The 21,366-nt window shown below is 41.4% G+C and overlaps 3 protein-coding genes across 5 annotated transcripts in view; 1 reads left to right on the forward strand and 2 right to left on the reverse strand.

Annotated features, from left to right (window-relative positions):
• Nucleotides 1-858: 858 nt before the first annotated feature.
• LOC135493973 (ubiquitin-fold modifier 1) lies at nt 859-5,579 on the reverse strand. The gene is made up of 5 exons (XM_064781680.1): nt 5,530-5,579; nt 5,372-5,443; nt 4,416-4,473; nt 4,091-4,163; nt 859-3,561 (listed from the first exon to the last, which is right to left on the reverse strand). The coding sequence occupies exons 1-5, from the start codon at nt 5,535-5,537 to the stop codon at nt 3,491-3,493; spliced, it is 282 nt and encodes a 93-aa protein (XP_064637750.1). The 5' UTR covers nt 5,538-5,579; the 3' UTR covers nt 859-3,490.
• Nucleotides 5,580-6,248: 669 nt separating this feature from the next.
• The window catches only part of LOC135493971 (uncharacterized), a 104,999-nt gene continuing 89,881 nt past the window's right edge, over nt 6,249-21,366 (forward strand). For 2 of the 3 annotated variants that reach the window (XM_064781672.1, XM_064781678.1), the window contains exon 1: nt 6,276-6,347. The gene's annotated coding sequence lies outside the window, so the exon portion shown is untranslated. Of the gene's footprint in view, nt 6,348-21,366 lie in introns of all 3 variants that reach the window. The other variant, XM_064781673.1, reaches the window with a different exon arrangement.
• LOC135493972 (uncharacterized) lies at nt 9,715-21,180 on the reverse strand. The gene is made up of 3 exons (XM_064781679.1): nt 21,159-21,180; nt 20,309-20,575; nt 9,715-12,850 (listed from the first exon to the last, which is right to left on the reverse strand). The coding sequence occupies exons 2-3, from the start codon at nt 20,568-20,570 to the stop codon at nt 12,360-12,362; spliced, it is 753 nt and encodes a 250-aa protein (XP_064637749.1). The 5' UTR covers nt 20,571-20,575; nt 21,159-21,180; the 3' UTR covers nt 9,715-12,359.

Genomic DNA, 21,366 nt, shown 5'->3' on the forward strand with positions numbered 1-21,366 from the left:
TCGTAAATGCCTTGTGCCTGTTAAAGTCATTGCGATCTCTTCAATAGTGACCTTCCTTCTCTGTGGAAAAGGGAGACATCTGATGCTCCCTTTGTTTTTGAGGGTGTCGCCTCCCTCTTGGTGTCCATGAACATCCAACTTGGGATTGTATCTACCTTGTGCTTGTTGAAGTCCTTGTAATCCTTCCTCTTCAGTAGTGCCTTTTTGCTTCTCGGTAGGAAATGGGGAGACATTTCGTGCTCTCTTTGTTTGCAAGGGAGTCACCTCTCTAATTTTGTGGAATTCAACAGTGCCCTTGAATCCACTAAAATACGAATTCATCATCATCATCATAATCGGCGTCAAACCGGATTTGGATTTTTGCCAGATAGTCCACTATAGGCTACTGTCTACCAGTGTTTACCTGCCCTGGTATCAACACCCAGATACAAGGGCCCACAGCTTTTAGTCTCATCCAACAGAACCTCATTGGGTGATATGGATATGAATAGACTAGCAAATGCTTTTATCTAAAACTCCATGTACAATTACACTAGGCCTTTCTGTACAACATTGAAGTAAAAGCATTTGCTAGACTTTATGCATATGAGCCATTAATTCATCTCATATTGAGCCTCAAACTTGTGAAGAGCCAGAAATTTTAGTTCCAGACACGTCAGTTCGTCCTGGAATACAATCCTGGGTTCTCCCCGGGCCCTATGGTGTGGCAGCTCGCATGTGCAGTATTTCCCCATAGGCTGTGAGTCTCTCATGCTGTGACAGTTTGCTCAGGCAGTGTTTCAGAGTCCTGTCCTGGTGTTGCTTAATGTGAGGGCTTTGATGGTGGACACATCAGGGAAAAAAGCACAAAACAGGTGATGAAATTCAAGACAATATTCTCTTTTGTAAAATACAGTTTAATGGTGGTGAATTTGATTATACATCATTTTGTAATATTCCATACAAAACATGCGACAAAGATGATGGCAGACTAATATCTGAACAAATTAAGATACTTCTGAGAAATGCTAAAAATGTTTGATTTCTTGGAGACCAAAGAAAACTCCAGTATTCTTGAAACAAAAATTGCCTTTACTCCAAAAGGTCCATTGTCAAGTGAGTGACAGTAACCATGATTGTAATTAAGAGGATTCAATGGGTGATTTCAAAGTTGGTTTTGGTTTTAGTGTTGGGTGTTAGTGTCAGTTTTATTCTTAATTTCTACCCCTAAAAACTTATGTCTGGATAAGACCAATTCGAGGTTTTAGTTTAACACCAACACCTGGTTTTATCTAAACACCTAAAACCTGGGCTGAAACTAAGAAGAAGTTTTATTCTGCAGGTAAAACTAACACCAAGATGGACAGAGATAAAACCTTGGAAAAACCAAACATGCTGTTGTTGTCGTTGTTACTGTTGTTTCCCTATTGTAACCGCTTCCGATCTATATAAATTTGGTCATCTTCTTTCACGCCCATCATCATTCCCATCAGCGTTCAAAATACCAGCAAATACTTCTTGAAATGGTACGAACAACATGATTTTTTTTCCCTAACACCAACACCAACTTTGAAATCCACTTGGTGTTAATGCCTAAGGTGTTAGTTTTATTGGTAATACAAATGCACTACAAATCTTCCAAATATAACACCGAGCTGGGATTAAGATCAGACCTTGGTGTTCCAATTGGTTTCAGTGTGAAACTAAAACCTAATTTGAAATAGGATAATGCTAAATCTGAGTGTCAAAACTAACACCAGAACTGATTTCATTTCTGGTGTTGTGGAGAGTTTTAGTTTTAGTCCCGGTGTTAGTTTTTGACACTAAAACCATCCCTTAGTTTTAAGCTAAAACCGGACATAATGCTAAAACCAACAAACACCGACTTTGAAATAGGATGAAACTAAAACCCGCTTCATTTCAATGTTGGCTTAATCAAGGGTTTTAGTGTTCCATTTAGTTTTAAAACTAAATCTAAAAACTGACTTTGAAATCACCCATTGTCAGACCCTGAAAAACTTTGTCACATTGTACCAAAACCAATCTTAAACATAGGCAGACCCCAAGCCAACACATATTTGATAAATCATGCTGGTCTTACTATTCTAGTTAACCATGTTGACTCACTTGTACAAAACATTCCTTGGACTCGTCGAAGACAAAACCCAGAGATAAGCAACTGATGAGATACAGATATCGGAAAGCTGGTTTGGTACAATTGTTTCCCACTGACTTCCCTCCACCACGGGCACTTTGCCTTTACCAACAACTCAAGATTACAAATTCAAGGGATTCCAGTCATGCCATCCAAGTGTTTGCAAAACTAACTACATGTGTGTGTCCAAAGATGGTCAATACATTCTACATGATTTACATATGTAGAAAGATCAATTTGGATCTTGCAAAAGATAGAAATATGCCTTTTACACAAGTACCCCTCAACTGCCTCAACTGTGTTGACACAGTATGGATAACCAAGCCACTTGCCTGTATGTTTTTTGAGTCGTACATACAATGTTTTTTAGAATTTACAAATATACATTTGAATAAATAGAAATAATGTCCTAAAGTTTACTATGGGCACATACTGAACAAGTCATCCTATAGATAAAGCTTTTGTGTTTACAATCACCAAAGTATTTATTGGCATAGGTGCATCAATAGCACACACAACATGTACAACAACGTTTCATCTTCAGACGCAAAGGAACACAACGTGTAGATTATGTTATGACAAAACTATTATTTTCCAGTAAAAGTTGCATTTCCTTTTAGATTAATGTGCCAGAAAAACATAAAGAAAAGAAAACGTCACCCGGATATTTCGATGGTACGGTTTGAGAAGTTGAGTGCATAACGGATTTGACCTATGAAGACGATCTCCTTCAAAGAAAACACTGCGTTGCGCTCAACTGCCTTCTTTGAAGGAGATGGGCATTATAGGCATATATACGCGTTAGATTTCTCAAACCGTACTAGCGTCATATCCAGGACCGAAGGGACGTATGTTGCCGGAGGGACACAACCTGTTGGGTTTACTTTCCAAAGGGAGATGCAGAAAAGATCGAATTCCACATTGTTGGCCGGACTCTTTCGACCACTCAAAGAATACTGTGAACCCTTTATATCTGTAGCCCTAAACGTTCATGAAAACATCGTTTTCAGATTTTAGCCTCATTTATTTCTGTGAATGGATATATCTTCCAAATGATAAAACCATTAAGGTAAAACATTTTTGCACTCCGAAAGTTTGCGATTGCACCTTGTCATGCAAAAATGGTAAAAACATTATGCTTGTAAAAATAAAGGGTTTACAGTAGCAATGACTTCAAAAGCTCCTTCTCCCCCTGTTGCAATTTGAAACGAGTCTTGAAAACTCTCTTCACCTCCACTGCTCTCCCTAACAGCTTCCATTTTCAGACAATTCGGCACTTCTGAGCCTCACACAAGCTTTACCAATAAGATGACTAAGATGATTATCAATTTGTAAGTCCTAATTCTCCACGATTCTTCATAAGTGGTGACCCACGCGATCTCTTGGAATTAGTCGTAGTTCAGTTCCGTGCTTGAGAAAAACATTACCTGAAAAAATTAAGCAACGCTCGTATAAAGGCCAAACAGAATAAATATCTTGTTTCTTGTCACAGTCCAAAAAGTAATTGAGGGTAGGACGGTCAAGATAACGTTTTAATTTATTCATGATTATATCATTTTGGTTTGTGGTTCTCTAGAATGTACAATGCATTCAGCCTACCGAGAGCTAGTTCAAGCAGCAGGGCTGCTGTGAGGTTTGAAGTCAAAAGCATATTCAGTCATTTGGAATATTTATATCAGTACTCCAGCTAAGTTATATGTGAGTGTGGTTCCTGCCTCCTCCACATATATATACTTAGTTGTCTTTGTATTTGGAGCCACTGTGTTTTTTTGAGGTGATAAATGGAATCAGAGGGTACCTTTACATAGAAAATGAATTGAATTTGGACTAAGTATTTTTTCAATTCTTTTCCCCAGCGTTTCCAGGTGGGAAACCAAAATGGTCTACCAGTTCAACCCTTTTTAGCCACTATATCCCTGTAGAATAGATTTGAAAAGTCATCTCGCAAAGACCTACCTGCACTTTGTGCTGGGTTAATTCCTATTCCATCATTAGTTATGATTGCACTTGTTGCTGGAGGAACTTTAAACTGAAAGAAAGTAAAGGTATTGTCTGATAACAAAAAGAAAGAAAAGTATGGTTAGATAACTGGCTTCTTATTTTAAATCTGACAGCCATACGCCACTGAATTTATTTCCTTTGGCTATTCATAATGAATGTAATGATCAAAAGGATTGCAGAATTTCTGCCCTATTCATTCATCTTTCACACTGGGAGGGCCACATTCATCATAGCCAGACTGTATTTGTTTGGCCAGGGTTATAGTGATAGTTATACACACCTCTTCTGCTGCAAACTTGAGAACTGCAGTAAATGGGGTTGACTCTGGAACACTTAGCCTGAAAAGTTGAGAAAAAGTTTTCAAATAGCCAAACATATTTGTGCAATATTGTCATGCAGCACTTTGAGATGCGTCTAAATTTAACAAATCCAGTAGACCAACTCATGTTTCTCATTACTTTTACCTTGGACTTCAGTCCTATTCAATCAAAGGACTATGAAGAGCCATGAGGCGTCGATGGACTTCAGTCCTATTCAGAGGACTATGAAGAGCCATGAGGAGTCGATGGACTTCAGTCCTATTCAAAGGACTATGAAGAGCCATGAGGAGTCGATGGACTTCTGTCCTATTCAAAGGACTATGAAGAGCCATGAGGAGTCGATGGACTTCTGTCCTATTCAAAGGACTATGAAGAGCCATGAGGAGTCGATGGACCTCAGTCCTATTCAAAGGACTATGAAGAGCCATGAGGAGTCGATGGACTTCAGTCCTATTCAAAGGACTATGAAGAGCCATGAGGAGTCGATGGACTTCTGTCCTATTCAAAGGACTATGAAGAGCCATGAGGAGTCGATGGACTTCTGTCCTATTCAAAGGACTATGAAGAGCCATGAGGAGTCCATGCTGAAACCAGACCATTTTGCTGGACCATTCCACAACCATGGCCACGGCCATGTGACTGTCCCGCATCCGACCAGTCCATGACCACCATGGCATGCATGCATGGTTGGCATCATCATCTGGCCTAAAACCTCAGCCCAGCAAAACACATCTGGTTGATTAACGGTAACATTAACAACAGCATACGTGTGACATGTCATGTGTAATAACATACATATATCACTGCATGAAGAAGTCACACGTATGCACAGAGACACAGAGACAGAGAGACAGAGTCAGAGAGACAGAGACAGAGAGACACTCGGACATAGTCAAGAGTGAGAATCAGAACTCACACTTTGTATGGTAGTTTTGGATCCGACGTCAGAGTGATCTTGAACGTACATTTGGACGCCCCACTTTTTGCCCTGAAATAGAATACATCATGATCAACAAATGGAAGGCATCAAATGAGAAGTTAAAATTACAAATCAAGCAAAAACAGCGAACATACTGAGCCATCTTTTCAGAAATTTTGCCACACGGAAACCGGAAGCACTTGACTGCCACCAGCGGCGAAGAGCGTAACCGTCTGAGAAAATAAACCAGCTGGAAGAGTAGGTCGCGAAATTAACCAGCTCGAAGAGTCGAATGGCAAGAGATCGTCTCAAAATTAACCAGCTCGAAGAGTCGAATGGAAAGATAACCAGCCTGAAAAAGTAAAACCGTGCGACAGTTTCAATTGATCACTTAGCTCATCATGTGCTGCTATGATACACATTTACTGATTTAGCTGTTTGCTGCAGCTGTACTCTAGTTAGTCAGGGATTTGAGAGAAAAAGTTAATTAGGGCAACAAATAATCCTCTTTTTGGCAAGAAGAACTAGGGCCTACCAATGCATGATTTTATTGTGGTACATGTGTTGGTATTTCTTCTCATTCTGGCAATGTTTTTAAAAGCTCTCTTGCCTACTAAACACTAAGTGCCTCAAATCCCTGTGAACATGAAGTCAGTGCCATACCGCAGCCGCAATCAGTCCTTGCAGCTCCCAATGCTAGTATCCTTATATTACACTGCTAGACCCATAAAGCATGCATAGTTACCCTTTATCTTTATATATCATACACTTTATGTCTCCAAAGCCACTTCCCCTTTAAATCGTCTAAATATCACAAATTTCAGTTCCATATATCACCACCAGGCGGCCTGTCACCAATTGTTCTCTTTATTTCTGATAACGTTGCATTCATTGATTGATAAGCGGACAAAGGTATTACAAAGTGAGTGTTCCTATATTTGATGTGTACAGAAAGTATGTGTTGTTTATAAAGGTATGTCTATTTAAGAGAAATAGGTTGTAGGCCTATTAATTGATGAAGTTTCATTTACTGAGCCGGTTTTGAATTTGATGCGGGCCATCTATATCATCAGTGTGTATTGTATGTGAATACATTGTATAGCGTAATGCACAATGTCCAATGTGCACAGCTTTCGCTATCGCATGCTGCTGCATAAGAAATGCGTGTGTAAAATTGGCTATGGTTTCAAGTTCATAATTGATGATGGATCAATGGATTCTTCATGCATTGATACAGGAGGTGGGAGAATGTATTGTAAATTCCCTGGACAGCCAGCGCAGTTCAGTCACAGCGGTTTTGCCGGGGACGCCACAACCACGTAGCAAATTTTTAAGAGGAAAGTTATTCCAATATGACCCCGCCCTGCACCATCTCCAGATCCCATAGCTTGGGGCAGGGGGAGTGTCCCCTCTGTGGTCATCAAAAAACTTGTTTTTTACTCTGAATTTGGCAAATTTGACCCCTGGATTTGCCAACAAAATTTTGACCTCCTTCTATCTTGGGGATAGTGTATCGTGAATGCCTCCTAGAAGCCCCCCTCCCCCCCCCCGACAATTCCCCCCAGTTAATTGTCCCCCAGTAAAATTGCTTGACTTGTGATAAATACCCTAAGGTCAGCCTCATTACCTACCATCATGACCAGGTTGAACATTCCCGCGATCCGGCTGGTAATCATTTCCGGCCTGTATTCTGTCGTTGTTTTTTATTGCAGACTAAAAGTCCCAAATCGTTCCAGCCCAGTCTGTTCCGTCAATTCGATAAGGCCCAATGCGGTTCATATTGCTTGGGATGAGATTTATTGAATGCGGAGGATGCAATTCAATGATGCAAAACTGAGCGTCCATCAGCGTCCAAAATCTGCGTTAAGGTTTTACCAACTAGCTATGACTATGTATGATGGATTCTGTGAAACTCAAGAGTCAAAGATTCTTTGAATCAATGTGGAGAACTGATCATTCACCACCATGAAATGTATAATTCATAAAAGGAAGATCTCATGAAATTTTTCTTAGGGCAATTTGACTGGGGGCAATTTTACAGGGGGGGGGACAATTGTCCATGCAGAAATTGTCCTAGAACCATTAAGGACAGCCTTGGGTCTAGCTTGGGAGGTGTCCTGACTAAAGAGGTCAATTTGTATAGGAATTACCAATTTAGAATTTTAGGACTAAACTCACTGTCCCTAAACAAGAGGCTGACCTGCTAACAGAAGTTCCACTATCGCTGAATCAAACACAACCTAGGTACTTTTTCAAATGTGCATATCAGTCAAATCCTGCCTCCTCCATCAGACTCGTCAATGGACACTGCTAGCCTACCTGATCTCTCCAAGCAGAACTCCCAACGACCTTCAAATATGCTATTAAGCACCAAATCACCTTGCTAGCCTGTCATTGCGCTATTATCCCTTATTATAGTAATGCTTTGATTGCCAATACTACACTTTAAAGCTGTGTTCACACTTGCGTTTTAATACGAATTGAATACGAATTAAAACCTGAATTCGTATTAACTGTTCAGACTGAAATCGTTTTGGAATGATGCCAAATCGGTTTATCGAAAACGGTTCCAGCACCGTATTGAATTCGCATCAGAATTCGGATCGCCCGATACGCATTTGGTGTGAACAACTCAATGCGCATTAACAAGGCTGCCCTCCTGTGCGCATGCGCATTATTATGGGCCCCAGACCACACAGTCTGGGGACCATATTGATATTGCTGGAATTCTGCATTCTATCTGTTACCAAACTTTAGTGTGAGTGTTCTCTGAAACAGCTGAACAAACCAAAAATCTTTCACCCCAAACCCACCAAGCATACCCCCATCCAAGGGACGTCACTAAAGACTTTTCAAAATTTCGGCTCATTTTGATGTTATTGACGCTTTTATGCTGAGATTCGTCTGATCGTCTTCTCCCAACATGCCGAAGTCGCAATTCAATCTGACATGCGCTGTGACATGCGCAGAGGCGAGACGCTGATACATTAGCATAAGCTCCGCCCCGTCATAATGACGTCATTATTCTCAGGAGTTGGTCGAGCGATGGGACGATGGAGGTATTATAAAGAAACCCAATTCGATTCATGGACTATCGCAAAACGATTTTTCAAAACTCAGAATATTTCGATGCTTTAGATGCGTTTTTATGACTCCAGCTCCTCCCTCTCTGGGAGCTGGAGTTAGTATTGTTTTCGCTCAGGTTTCTCGTCCAATCACGTGACCTCTCCAACACTCGATAATGCACTCTTTTCGTCCACGTTTTAGGCCAATCTTCGGCATGAACATGAAATCTAATAAGCGCAGTACTTAAATCAGATGTTTCTCTCGCCTTGAAAACATTCCTGGGTAAAATCCATTGAGATTAGCCGAGTTAATCTACTTTTTCCATGATTAAAATCTCTGCCGCTGAATTCTATAAATAGAAACTATTAACATCGCGGCAGTGTGGTTCCCATTGTGCGCCCTCCCACTTCACACCATGTCTGCAAGTTTTACGGAGAGGGAGGGCGTGCGGTAAGAAGAATGGCCAAAATGACGTCACGTTTTCCTGGCAATGCCTCTTGCCGGACCAGTCAAGCATTGGGAAAGCATCTTTAATTCTCAATGCTATTTCAATTTCATCTCAAACATGTCTTTTTACAGACCCACCCCTTACACAGACAATGGGTAACATCAAGTCTTCTGTTTTCAAAGTGTTGGAGAAAGTGTTTTAGGCCTACCTCAGTAGCTGAACTGATAAAACACTGTCCAAGATCAGCAAAGCAGCAACTGAGAATGGTGTCAACAATGTTTTTAACAGAAACAAGCCTCAAACACTTTCCCCAACACTTTCAAACCCAAGACTTTACCTCACCCAGTGAGTGATGCACTCTGAACTATACTTACCAAGAACTGTCTCCACCCTCATTCTCTGGCTAGGATAATGTAATCCATACAACAGTTTACTATCGCTAGGATAACCCAATGCTCCCTCCATCCAATACTCGGGGGCCCATTTAATTTGCTGTTAAGCAGATTTCTCAATCTAGTGTTATTTCCGTTCTAGCACATGGAGAACACATGATCTGTCATTTCGTTGTCAATAGTGCATGTAGTGTCAGATTTCTTCCGTTCGTTCTCCTAATGGCCAATAGGCGGCGATACCGGTTAATGCGCATTGGCATGTTGTGTGTGAACACCCCAATTAATGCGAATTAACATTGATTCGTATTCCGGGGCATGTATTCCGGAATGCGCATTCAATACGTATTCAGTGTGAACGCAGCTTAAGAGAGATGTCCATAAACTGGGTCGTTCATCAGCACTTATGAGAGTTTCCCTTCAAGAAATTTGTCAAGACTTGATACGATTACAATTATTTTATTTGCACAACTATCACCAGTACAGACACCTTATATATTACACAATATGATAGAAACATTACCAGTACAGACACCTTATATATTACACAATATGATAGAAACATTACCAGTACAGACACATTATATATTACACAATATGATAGAAACATTACCAGTACAGACACATTATATATTACACAATATGATAGAAACATTACCAGTACAGACACCTTATATATTACCCAAATATGATAGAAACATTACCAGTACAGACACCTTAGATATTACCCAAATATGATAGAAACATTACCAGTACAGACACCTTATATATTACCCAAATATGATAGAAACATTACCAGTACAGACACCTTATATATTACCCAAATATGATAGAAACATTACCAGTACAGACACCTTATATATTACCCAAATATGATAGAAACATTACCAGTACAGACACCTTATATATTACCCAAATATGATAGAAACATTACCAGTACAGACACCTTATATATTACCCAAATATGATAGAAACATTACCTAAAAAACATTTACTGAGTGATAAAATCACGTTGGTTTGTAAAAGATTATATTGCCATTGCCCCTAAAGATCTGTTCGGCTTTCACCAAAGGCCCTGGAGATCAAAATATCAGTCCTAAAATAAAATCTCGAAATATTAAAATAATATGTGGCTGTTTACCCAAAATATTGCCTGTCTGGCATCCATCAGTCATGTTGTCAGTCAGAATCTGCCTCTGTCATTTCTGGCCTACTCAATCAGCCTATCTGATCCTACTCTGACCAGATTCCAACATCCTTTTAATATTCTATAGATGACAAAATCTCGTGGCTGGCCTATCATTCCCCTATTATCCCTTGTAGTAGTGGCATTTAGGGGTCTTGTTTTTGAGTGGCAATACTTGTATGCACTTAGAAACTCTTCCGTGACCAGGTTGTTAGAAGCTTATAGTGGTATAAATGTAAATTGGTTGAGGAAATTGCTGTTTAGAATTACCGAATGTTACAGGAGGGGAGCAATGTACACTTTCAGGGAGGGAAGAGTGCAGGGGAGATTGGTTATACAGTGTGGCCCAAATCATCAGAACCTTGTCCAAAAGAGAACCAAAGCATCGGAACCCAGTCTAAAAGATGCCCAAAGCTTCAGAACCCTGTCGAAAAGAGGCCTCAAGGTTCATAACCCCATCCAAAAGATGTGGCAGTTGTTGCAGAGGTTGACAGATTGTTGCTTTTTCAGTTTTCCAGTCAAATCTGAAATAAATAGAAGACCTGCATGCTATTGTTTGTCAGTTTATGTTTGAGTATCCATGACTTGGGATCTGGACATTGTAAAACCACAATTTGCAATTCACTACGCGCTAAAGAACGCGTGGCGTTGACTCACTTTCGTTCAACCACGGGAAGTAAACTCGCAAAAAATCCTGCCAACTTCTGAGCCGTCAAGTCCTAGGGGAATAAGATGATCTTCTTTGAAGTCAGAGGCCACTAAAGTGGTATCTAAAAACTGTTCAAAGTTGCCTAAGGTCTACAGGGATGCTTGATGAAGCATGGTAAGCTTTGGGATGGCATTTCTGATGGAGTTGCATTTGTATTACAAAAACAGTGTACTATTAGGCTGGGGTTCTTCATCATTGGTGTTTTTTCTCTCAAACATGTGAGGGCAATGCTGTTTGGACAGGAGTGACATTTGGGTAAGAAAATGTACCTGCATAATGCGCCGAGTGTACTTTTTGCCCAACTTGAAGAGCTAGAGAGAGGAATCATACCAAGAAAACATACATTAACATGATTATTATTTAAGAATCTTGAACTTCAGAAAGGCCAAAACATTTCTCACTCAAGAAAGCCACCCCAAGATTCCTTAACTTAGATTATTATTGTCGCTATTATACACTCGCAAAGCCTCGTCCGCCATGACATTTCTGAGTCCAGCAAAATTCCATATTGGACGACCTTAAACATCCACTATTTGCTATATTATGCAACCAAATGTCTTGGCAAAGAAATCAATCCAAAGGAAAATAATGAAACAATTTGTTTTTAATGAAATATACTATAAACTTCATTTTTATTGGATTAAAACCTTTTAGGATCCGTTACGACATTTTTTTGGATCCGTTATTGCTTTTTTGGATCCGATACGATGTGATGACTTGAAATCACATGATGTGAATCGAGTTTACGCTATTGGCCAAGAATATTTGGTAGCATAATATTGGAGAGGGTATCCTTCTAACAGAGGTGTTCACTAAGGGACACCTCTTTATTAATGACAACCTCTCTACTACGGACACTAGTTTTGGTCCCTAAATGGTGTTTTCCATTCAATTTGACCTTTCTAATCAGGACACCTCTATTAAGGACAGCACTTGTCAGTACCGAGGGTGTCCTTAATAGAGAGGTTCTACTGTAGTTGTTTCCATTCAATTTGATCTCTCCAATCACCTCGCTATAAAGGATAACACTAGTCAGTCCCGAGGGTGTCCTAGTGAGGTTTATACAGTATATTGTTTGAGTGCAAAGCCTATTTTGATAGGACACTCTTCCCAAAGGAAACCACTTTGGTACCAAGGACAGCACTAGTCAGTCCGGAGGGTGTCCTTAATAGAGAGGTTCTACTGTACTAATAACTAGAATAGCCTGAGCCATCTAGTGTGTGCACCTCGTCTCCAACGATCGGCGGCGAGAACGTGCACAAACAAATACTGGTCTCTTCTTCTATAGTCATAACATGAGGGTCATGCTTATCCATCACCATCATAGTCCCTTTAACATCTTCATCTCTCCCGTACGTGTGCTCCGCCCGGTCGTCATCCCAGACGTATTTACCCACGCCCCCAATGTAGTATGCACTTTCCAGTAGGTTCTTGTACTCCAAATAAGACTGTTTATTGGGATATCCAAGGGTGTTGGAAATAGCCACAGAATAGCCATCTTTCTTTACTAGAAATCGCCTGCTTTCTCCGTTTCCCCACGCCACGTTCAGGTCAGAGGCAATGACTTCTTTCAAAGATTTGTGGACGTATCTCGGCCTTGAGGTGTTCCCTGTGGCTGGGCAGTACACGACCATCAACCTCACTGGCTCTAACACAGTAATGGAACAAGTGGTATATCCTGAATAAAGAACGATTACAAAATAAAGAATAAAGGATAAAGAAAGAATGAAGAGTATTGAAAGAATAATGAAAATCAAGGATACTGGAAGATTTACGAATAAAGGAGTAATCGTCTCTGTCGCCAACACCGCAATGGAAGAAAAAGAAAAAAGAATGAAGAAAGTACAGTAGAACCTCCCTTAGCGGACATCTCTCTATTAAGGGCACTAGTTTGGGTCCCAAATTGGTCATTTGTATTCAATTTGACCTCCCTAATCAGGACACCTCTCTATTAAGGACAGCACTTGCCAGTCCCGAGGGTGTCCTTTATAGATTGGTTCTGTAAGTAATAAAGAATAAAGAAAGAATATGTAATCAGGAATCAGGAATAAGATGACCCATTACATAAAGACTATAGTTGCTTTTAATACACGAGGACGGTTCTAGCCCTCCTCACCTCGAGCCACTTGAAGCCGGATCACCTGTAACTGACTTTGCGCTGTCTACACGGAGACGGATCAAATCGCCGGCCCCAGGTCAGTTCAGGCCACTTAAACCACTAACCTGTCGCATGGTGGCGCGTGTTTTCATGAACTGCTATATACCGCACTACTCGATTTTAGTACCGTGCGCAAAGTGACTCGAAGCCAGATCGGTTCTACACGAGAGATTAAGCGTCTTGAAGTGGCTCCAACCCGCCTCAAGTGACTCGAGACTGCAGTGCTAACGCGCCTCGGGTCAGGTCACTTGGAGACGGTTCTGATTTTGTTCTACACGGTAAAAATTATCCTGACCCGCCTCGAGCTGGCTCAAAGCCGGTTCCAACTGTCCTCGTGTAGAAAGGCCTTATGTCTGTTGACTGTGCTTTAAGAGAGACTGGCATCATGCCTAGTCTCTGGCATCATGCCTAGTCTCTCTTAAAGCACAGTCAACAGACACCACTATACCCCCTCGCCGAAAGGTAGTGCACTGAAAATGACTGCATCACACTGCTTTTGACTGAAACCCCCACTGCATATGACTGTCTTAGGCATATCATTTTTTCTTAATGTTTTAAAACCACTGATTTTGACTGAAAGACCACTGCAAAGCACTGCCACTTGCATATCATTATGAACGACGTATTTCAAAAACACTGCCTATAGGGCCGTTTAGACGACAGAAAAAAGGCCCGATGAGATCCGATCGAATCCGAATGCGGTCTAAATTTCCCTGGTGTAAACGCAAACCGATCGGGTCTCATGTGGTCCCATCGGGTCTTCAAGTGGTCCACCTCTTTTGCTTGTTCCATCGGGGCTAATCCGGATCAAATTTGGTCGTCTCTACGCGATCGGGCCTAATGCGGTCTCATCTGGACTAATTTTTTTACCTACACGCATGAGTATTGGATATGGTACTTCGGCAATACTTCCTTTCATTATAAACACGTGTATTTTCGTGGGAATTAATGTCCTTTTGATTGTCAGTTTTATAGTATTTTCTCTTGGCTTATTTTCATTATTCCAGTATGGTGAAGGATAAGTTCACGGACACGGTTGTTTTCGATCTCATACATATTTGGAGTGATCAATCCATTCAGCGGAAGCTAGACAGCAGCTACCATAAGAATGAGCTTGCCTAGTACCATTATAACCCGCATTGTGGCGCTAAATCGGTGATGCCACCGCGACATCCTGCGGATTATTGGTGGAGCCAAAAGAAATTAGTCCACATCAGTCCTCATTGCTGTTAGCGTCTAAATGGGTACATTAAAATGAGACCACATCCGGTCTGGAATGGGGTTCGATTGGATCGGATCGGAATGCGGTCTTATGCGGTCTTTTTGGAAAGTGTCTAAACGGCCCTTACGACTGAAAGACCACTGATTTCCACTTCTCCAACTCTGATCGAAACCCGTGGCATTTTCAACATGACTGAAAACCACTGCTTTATGACTGTTGAGATTAAGACTTGATGGCAGTGTAAAGCAGTGGAAATTGCAGTCAAATTCAGTGTTAAATATCACCCATAATGCAACCTGAGACAGGAAGCTAGTAAGGCTGAAAGGGTGGATGTCGTCCTGGGTGCCGACAAATGGTACCCAGGTTCGAGATCGACTGGACAATAAGCACCCTGGGTGCCATTACACTAGACAAACAGCACCCAGCTTCTTTTTGCCTGGCTTACGGATCTTAGGGACGAGGACGTTTCTTGCAATCTCGTTTTATTTCGCGCCGTGGTAATTGCGGCATTAGCAGTGCGCGAAATAAAAAGAACAGATAAACAGAAAAAAATGCGTTTAGGCCTATGGGTTCTTTATCTCTCTAATGAGATGGAATTGATGAAAGAAAGGTTTTTAGAGCGCGGTATCATGACACGTGACCTCCGTGATCGTGGGGCCAACCTCGTTGTAGGTATAGAAAAGTGTAGAAGAAGAAGCTGGGTGCTGTTTGTCTTGTGTAATGGCACCCAGGGTGCTTATTGTCCAGTCGATCTCGAACCTGGATACCATTTGTCGGCACCCAGGACGACATCCACCCTTTCAGCGCTAGTAAGTTTGAATTTGATAGTCAAACATGGTAACCGGAAAAACGCCGACCGACCGACCGAGCGACTGACGGACTGACCTGCGAACCTACCGTCATATACAGTATCCCTTTCGCTTTCTATAGCACATGTATCTGTGTAGTGCCCAGCGCAATGGACGTGATGGAGTCCGACGTGTCTGACAGCAGCATCTCCAGTCAATTATACCGGGAAAACGAGCCCACGCGGTAATGAACTGATAACGATACTCTAAAGATATGCTTTGTCTACATGGTCAGTGGATATAAAAACATGATTTGGGCCTAATCTATGCACTGTAGTTTTTCTACTCGAGTGTCTCGACCGATGCAATGCATGAACTGCAACGCGCAATATGCATTTGTTGTCATTTGAACAGCGCACGTGCGCTTGTTTACAATTTTATTTCACATGACCTGCTGCTGTCCGACACGTCGGACTCCATCATGTCCATTGCGCTGGGCACTACACAGATACATGTGCTATAGAGAAGCGAAAGGGATACTGCATATGACGGTAGGTTGGCAGGTCAGTCAGTCGGTCGGTCGGTCGGTCGGTCGGCGTTTTTCCGGTTACCGTCAAACATTCAAGAAATCATGGTAGCTCTTCATATTTCTCGATATTTACCCGAATTTCAATATGAGAAGAGGGGAGTTTTAGTCAGTTTGAATTGGAACACATAAGGAGCCAAATAAATGCAAAAAGGGTAATTTAGACAGACACTGAAGTTGTATTTTCAGCAAATCAAGAAGGCTGTAGGCCCTATAGGTGTTGTAATGTATGCATACACCGGCAGGCAGAAAATGCATGCTGCATACCGTCTGCAGACTGGGGGTTTTCTCATGAGTCAATAGAATCTAAGGTTTGGAATTAGGGGACCATATCAGTAGTTGCTTTGCGCCAACTTTTTTTCAAAGTTTGTTTTCTTATACATGTATTTGAATTACCTGTGAATCATCTTGCAGGAAGATTATTTTTGGGTGTGCATGACAGATGACGTACTTAATACAGAACATGTATATTGTATCCGCCTGTTGTGCCTCGTGCGCCTGGTTGATTGACCGGCAAGGTTGGGTTCGTTTCAAAGGGAGAATTTCATGATAAAAAGTGCTGAATGACATGGGTAAATATAATTAAAGATAACAGAATGAAGAAACCCAGGGAACAGAAAACCATTGTATATCAAACACCCACCTTGACAGTTCTCCTCTGTCTCTTGATGTTAAGTGAAAATACCGGCCTCTTTGACATTCTAAACAGGTGTTGTTAGGCCAAATAAAAAATGTTTTCAGGCAAATGTTTATTACTACAGTCCTGGTCACAAGATACATCCTAGCTGATTAGCATCATGTAGGCCCTACGTGCTAAATCCGTGCGAGTCACACATACATGTAGCGTGCCAGTGGATGCACTTGGTTCACAGTTAAAGGAATTTAGGCCTACACCCCAACTCGTGGTGTATCGCAAAGCCTGTTTGCACAACGGCCTAGATAATCTTTGTTCTTCCGTTTGGCATATACCTGAAATGGCCTCTTATTTTTTAGTGTGAAAATCACATGGCAACTGTTGAGATGGTCCCCTAATTCCAGATCTTAATTTTAATACAGAAGTTGGCTGAAAGCGACTGCTGATATGGTCCCCTAATTCCAGACCTTAGATTCTATTGACTCATGAGAAAACCCCCAGTCTGCAGCCGGTATGCAGCATGCATTTTCTGCCCACCGATGCATACACTGCAAGATATCTGCATGTATCTGCATGCATCTGCTGTAGGCCCTATAGGTGTTGTAATGTATGCATACACTGCAAGATATCTGCATGGGAGCTGCAGTCAACAGCTGATGTTGTGGGCAACAATACACTCACACTCAGAAACCACAAACTCCCACCCCTTCCTGCTACCTTAATACTTCTGGGGGCTAAACTTTAGAATTACCGATCGGATGTTCTTCCGCACTATATAAGTTGTGAATCGGTTTAAAAGAGATGGTTGCGCGTAGCATGTTGCATGTTGACTTACTTATTCATTATTCCGTATTCATTCGCGCCTTGGACCTATACTTCCGATCGGGAATTCTAAAGTCGTTCCCTTCTGGGTACTAAATGGGGGCTTACTGGACTTTGCGCAACGAAACGAAACGAGCGAAATGGGGGAGCGACTATTATGTTTTACCCCGGTACTCTAGCCTGAAAATTTGTTCGGACCTCGATCGAAGATGGTACGACAAACAATTAATTAATCAAACCCTTATGAGGTTCATTCATTTGAAGTAGAGAGGGTAACGTACATTGTGCTTGCATGCATTGCAGAGAACGACTTTTGAGTGATGACCCACACCCACCCAGGCAGCTGAGACACATGTCTTGTTGGACATGCCTACCGATTTTTACTAAATAAAAGCATAACTTCATCACACTTTTCGGGGTTGAAAATGTACTCAAGTAAATTACCAAAATTACATGCCAAATTCGCACATGACCTGTTATTTCTCAAAGCTTGGAAGCTCAAATGTCTGAATGTAATGTATGCGCGTAATGTATACTCTCAGCAAGCGAATAGTTGTGATCGTCAGTTTTTGATACGAATCGTTTCCTGTATGGCCGTTACAAGCCATTGTCTGAATATGGTGTGAACCTGTTTACCGTTCAATGCTGCTCCTTGTGACGCTGTACCCGCAAATGTTCAATGAAAAAAATGCTGGATAATGACTTACACGGCTTGTTCGCATCGTAAACATAGTGGTATTCGGGTAAACTGAATTGGGTTTGGCCTAATTTTACAACGATTACTCCCCATGTAACCATGATCTAGGATGGACAGGCTGTGTATGATGAATAGGAAAAGTCACCTAGGGACCGTTGCGTAGAATACGTTTTTGGCGAAATATTGCGCAAAGTCCAGTAAGCCCTAAATGGGGACCTGTTAGCAAAAAAAAAAAGGCTTCGGTTTGATAAATCACTCCCATGAGCCGATTTTGGACAATTCTGGATGGACTAGTGGTTAACCCTTTAGCTCCTAGAGATTTTATTTTTAAATACCGTGGTTCCTTAGAGCATTTTCACAAAAAATGACATGTATTCGTTTTTAGCTCAGCTGACAAGCTGAGCTATTCATATGAGTAAATGGTAGAATGAATGTCCGTCTGTCTGTCTGTCTGTCTGTCTGTCTGTCCGTTAAACAGGCACGTTTCAAAACTATGGCGGATAGGCGATAGATTTTCCCTATAAGCCATTTAGACCCTTCAGGACTCCTGAATAGACCAAGTGTGGGTCCGGCAGGATTAACAGTTTGGCCACCAGGGGGCAAAAAGCCTAAATCACAAAACAATTTTTTGGCGCTTTATTCAAGCAGATAGAAGCTTGAAATAAAGTTGAAAAGGACCGCATGCATGTAGGTCTTGAAACTACTAAGAGTAGTTTTGATTGATACTACCAGTTGGCGTTACTGAGCCAAAATCTGTGTTGACCTAGTTTAAGCTTGATTTGAATTTCCCGCTCTTGTATGACTCTGAAGGTTGTGGGTTCCAATCCCACTTCGGGTCAATTTTTTTTTTTTTTTAATTTTTACTTTTTTCACTTGTAAATACATTTTCTTTACTTTTTTGAATAATTTGGTGGGCGGCCATCTTGGTTTTTTTTTTCTATTTTAAAGCCTTTGCTGTATCCAGAGTGACATGAATTTTATGGTTGGTGTACAATAAGCCTCCTTTACATGATATCACATGGGCTTTCTATTTGACCTACTTTTCAAGGTCAGCCTGGCTCAGGCACTTAGATTTGACTAATAAGTGGCATATTTGTCACCATTTAAAAGTCTTTTTACTTTGGTATGTTTGCCTGATATATTGACAAAACTGAGGTTGAAAGAGATCTATCGGGTACTTTCCATGTTCATATATTTCAGCTGAGCGCCAGGCCCTTGGGCCTCTTGTTTGGAAAAAGAGATAGAAAAACTAAAAGATAATGTATACTACAAGTTGTGTTTATTTTGTTCTATGGAAGGTCCTCTACACATCTGAGGGTTTTTTTCACAAAAATGGTCATAGAAGTCGGTCAAATAATATTTCAAATCATGTCTCCTGGACGCCCAGATCCGCCCGACCACGTGTACCCCCACGCAGACGACAAAAAGACGCTAAAATAATCACAGCATGGACCATGTACATCATAGCAGTGTTTCAACACATAAACCAATGATCAATGCACGTAGCAGTGCTGCAATACATCTACTATGTAGTGCTTAGTGGTTTTGCAAGTGACCCTTATAGGCCCTTTTCCAGACCCCCTCCTTCCTCAATTCCTCCTCCAATATCTAAGTCTGGACCTCCAAAGTCATCAACACAACTATCTGAATTGTCGCTGTCTAAATCCAGCTGCTGTAACACATCGTCGACTCCAAAATAAGCCATTGTCCTGCCACACAATAGCTCCACAATGGCGTGATTTGCAAAATGTCAACAAACCTTGGTCCCAAACTTCAACTGAAAATTACACACTATCGATACACAGCAACATGATAAAAACTTGCATGCATTCAATGCAGTATACTTCCTGGTACCTGAAAATGAGGTTGGTCTCACTCCACAGTTCCCATGTATTTTTCCATTTATGATTTATGGGGTCGGGTGGTTGTGGGCATCCAGTGAGAAACGGGCAGGGCGGTTCCGGGGGTCTAGGAGCTAAAGGGTTAAGGCGCCCACCTTGTAACTGGAAGGTCGAAGGTTCGAGGCCTGCTGGTCACCTCCTTCCAATGCAGCCGGTTGGTTAGCCGCCAGCTAGTTAAATATAGGGTACAAACGGCCTTCTCGCCAGGCATTAGAGATAGGAGTTTGTAAGTATAAAGAGTGTCTCATAACCCGAAAGCTGGCTGGCCCTTTCATTAGGGGTGACACTAATTAATTATATTATTATAATAAACAAAAACTTCACGTACCAGGCATTGCCAAGAAGTCATCGGCTTCAAGCTTTCTGGCAGATTCACCTTCGAACTCGACGGATATTTTCCCAGCTATACAGTAGTAGATGTGATCCGTGTTTTCGAATGCAGGTGCGAGTTTCCCCTTGTAGTGTTCAGGCAGCCTGATCTCGTAGATGATGTGGCCCATCCCATCTTCTAAAGGCACCAGGCAGTACCCTTCCATCCCCGATGACCCCACGGGAGACGGCTGGAGCGTGGAAATCGTTCGAACCTTCATGATAACTATATTTGGCAGAATGGTGTTAAAAATTAATGTGTTTGCGACTGACCACTGCAAAATTGCAAACAGGTATTTTCACAGCCCCTAGCTGTACCCTATCAAGTTGCCTAAGTTTTTCATAATAATCTGGCATTTCATTTGCAACAGCCTGCTATATATTATAGGGGACAGTCATTTGGTAATATCACTATTAACAACACTTGTTTTGTTTCCATTCATTTGGACCTGTATAATCAGGACACCTCTCTTTAAGGACAGCACTTATCAGGTCCAAGGGTATCCTTAATAGGGAGGTTCTACTGTATGATCACCTGAGAGTTTGTGTGCTAGTGGGTAGAGTAACCATTTAGGAATTTGCATTTTTGTGACACCACTTAATTCTGCATTCGAGCAGGTCCAATTGGGTGTTGTTGGTCATTGATCAAACTCTAACCAGACCACTGCACCCACAGAACTTCAAACAATACGGGATGCATTATTATTGTGGTCTCTGAGTTTTATTGGTGAATTAACTCTTTACATGCGCTAGCCACCGCTGGTCGGCGCAAAAAACTGTCGTAAGAATAGCCACTTTGAAAAACTTACGCTGTTCTCCCAGGAAAGCGACTACAAGCTACTCCAAATTTAATGTATCGTAATTTCTTATTGGCTGGCTCCATGGTGACCCTATTTGAATGGCCAATAAGAGATAAGCGTCTATTTTCTATTCAGGTCACTCCGTTCTAACTTAGTATTCATGAGGCATGAATAATAACAATGTAATTTAGTATTCATGAGGCATGAATAATAACAA

This window comes from Lineus longissimus, chromosome 9 (genome assembly GCF_910592395.1).
Source record: "Lineus longissimus chromosome 9, tnLinLong1.2, whole genome shotgun sequence".
Classification (NCBI taxonomy): domain Eukaryota; kingdom Metazoa; phylum Nemertea; class Pilidiophora; order Heteronemertea; family Lineidae; genus Lineus; species Lineus longissimus.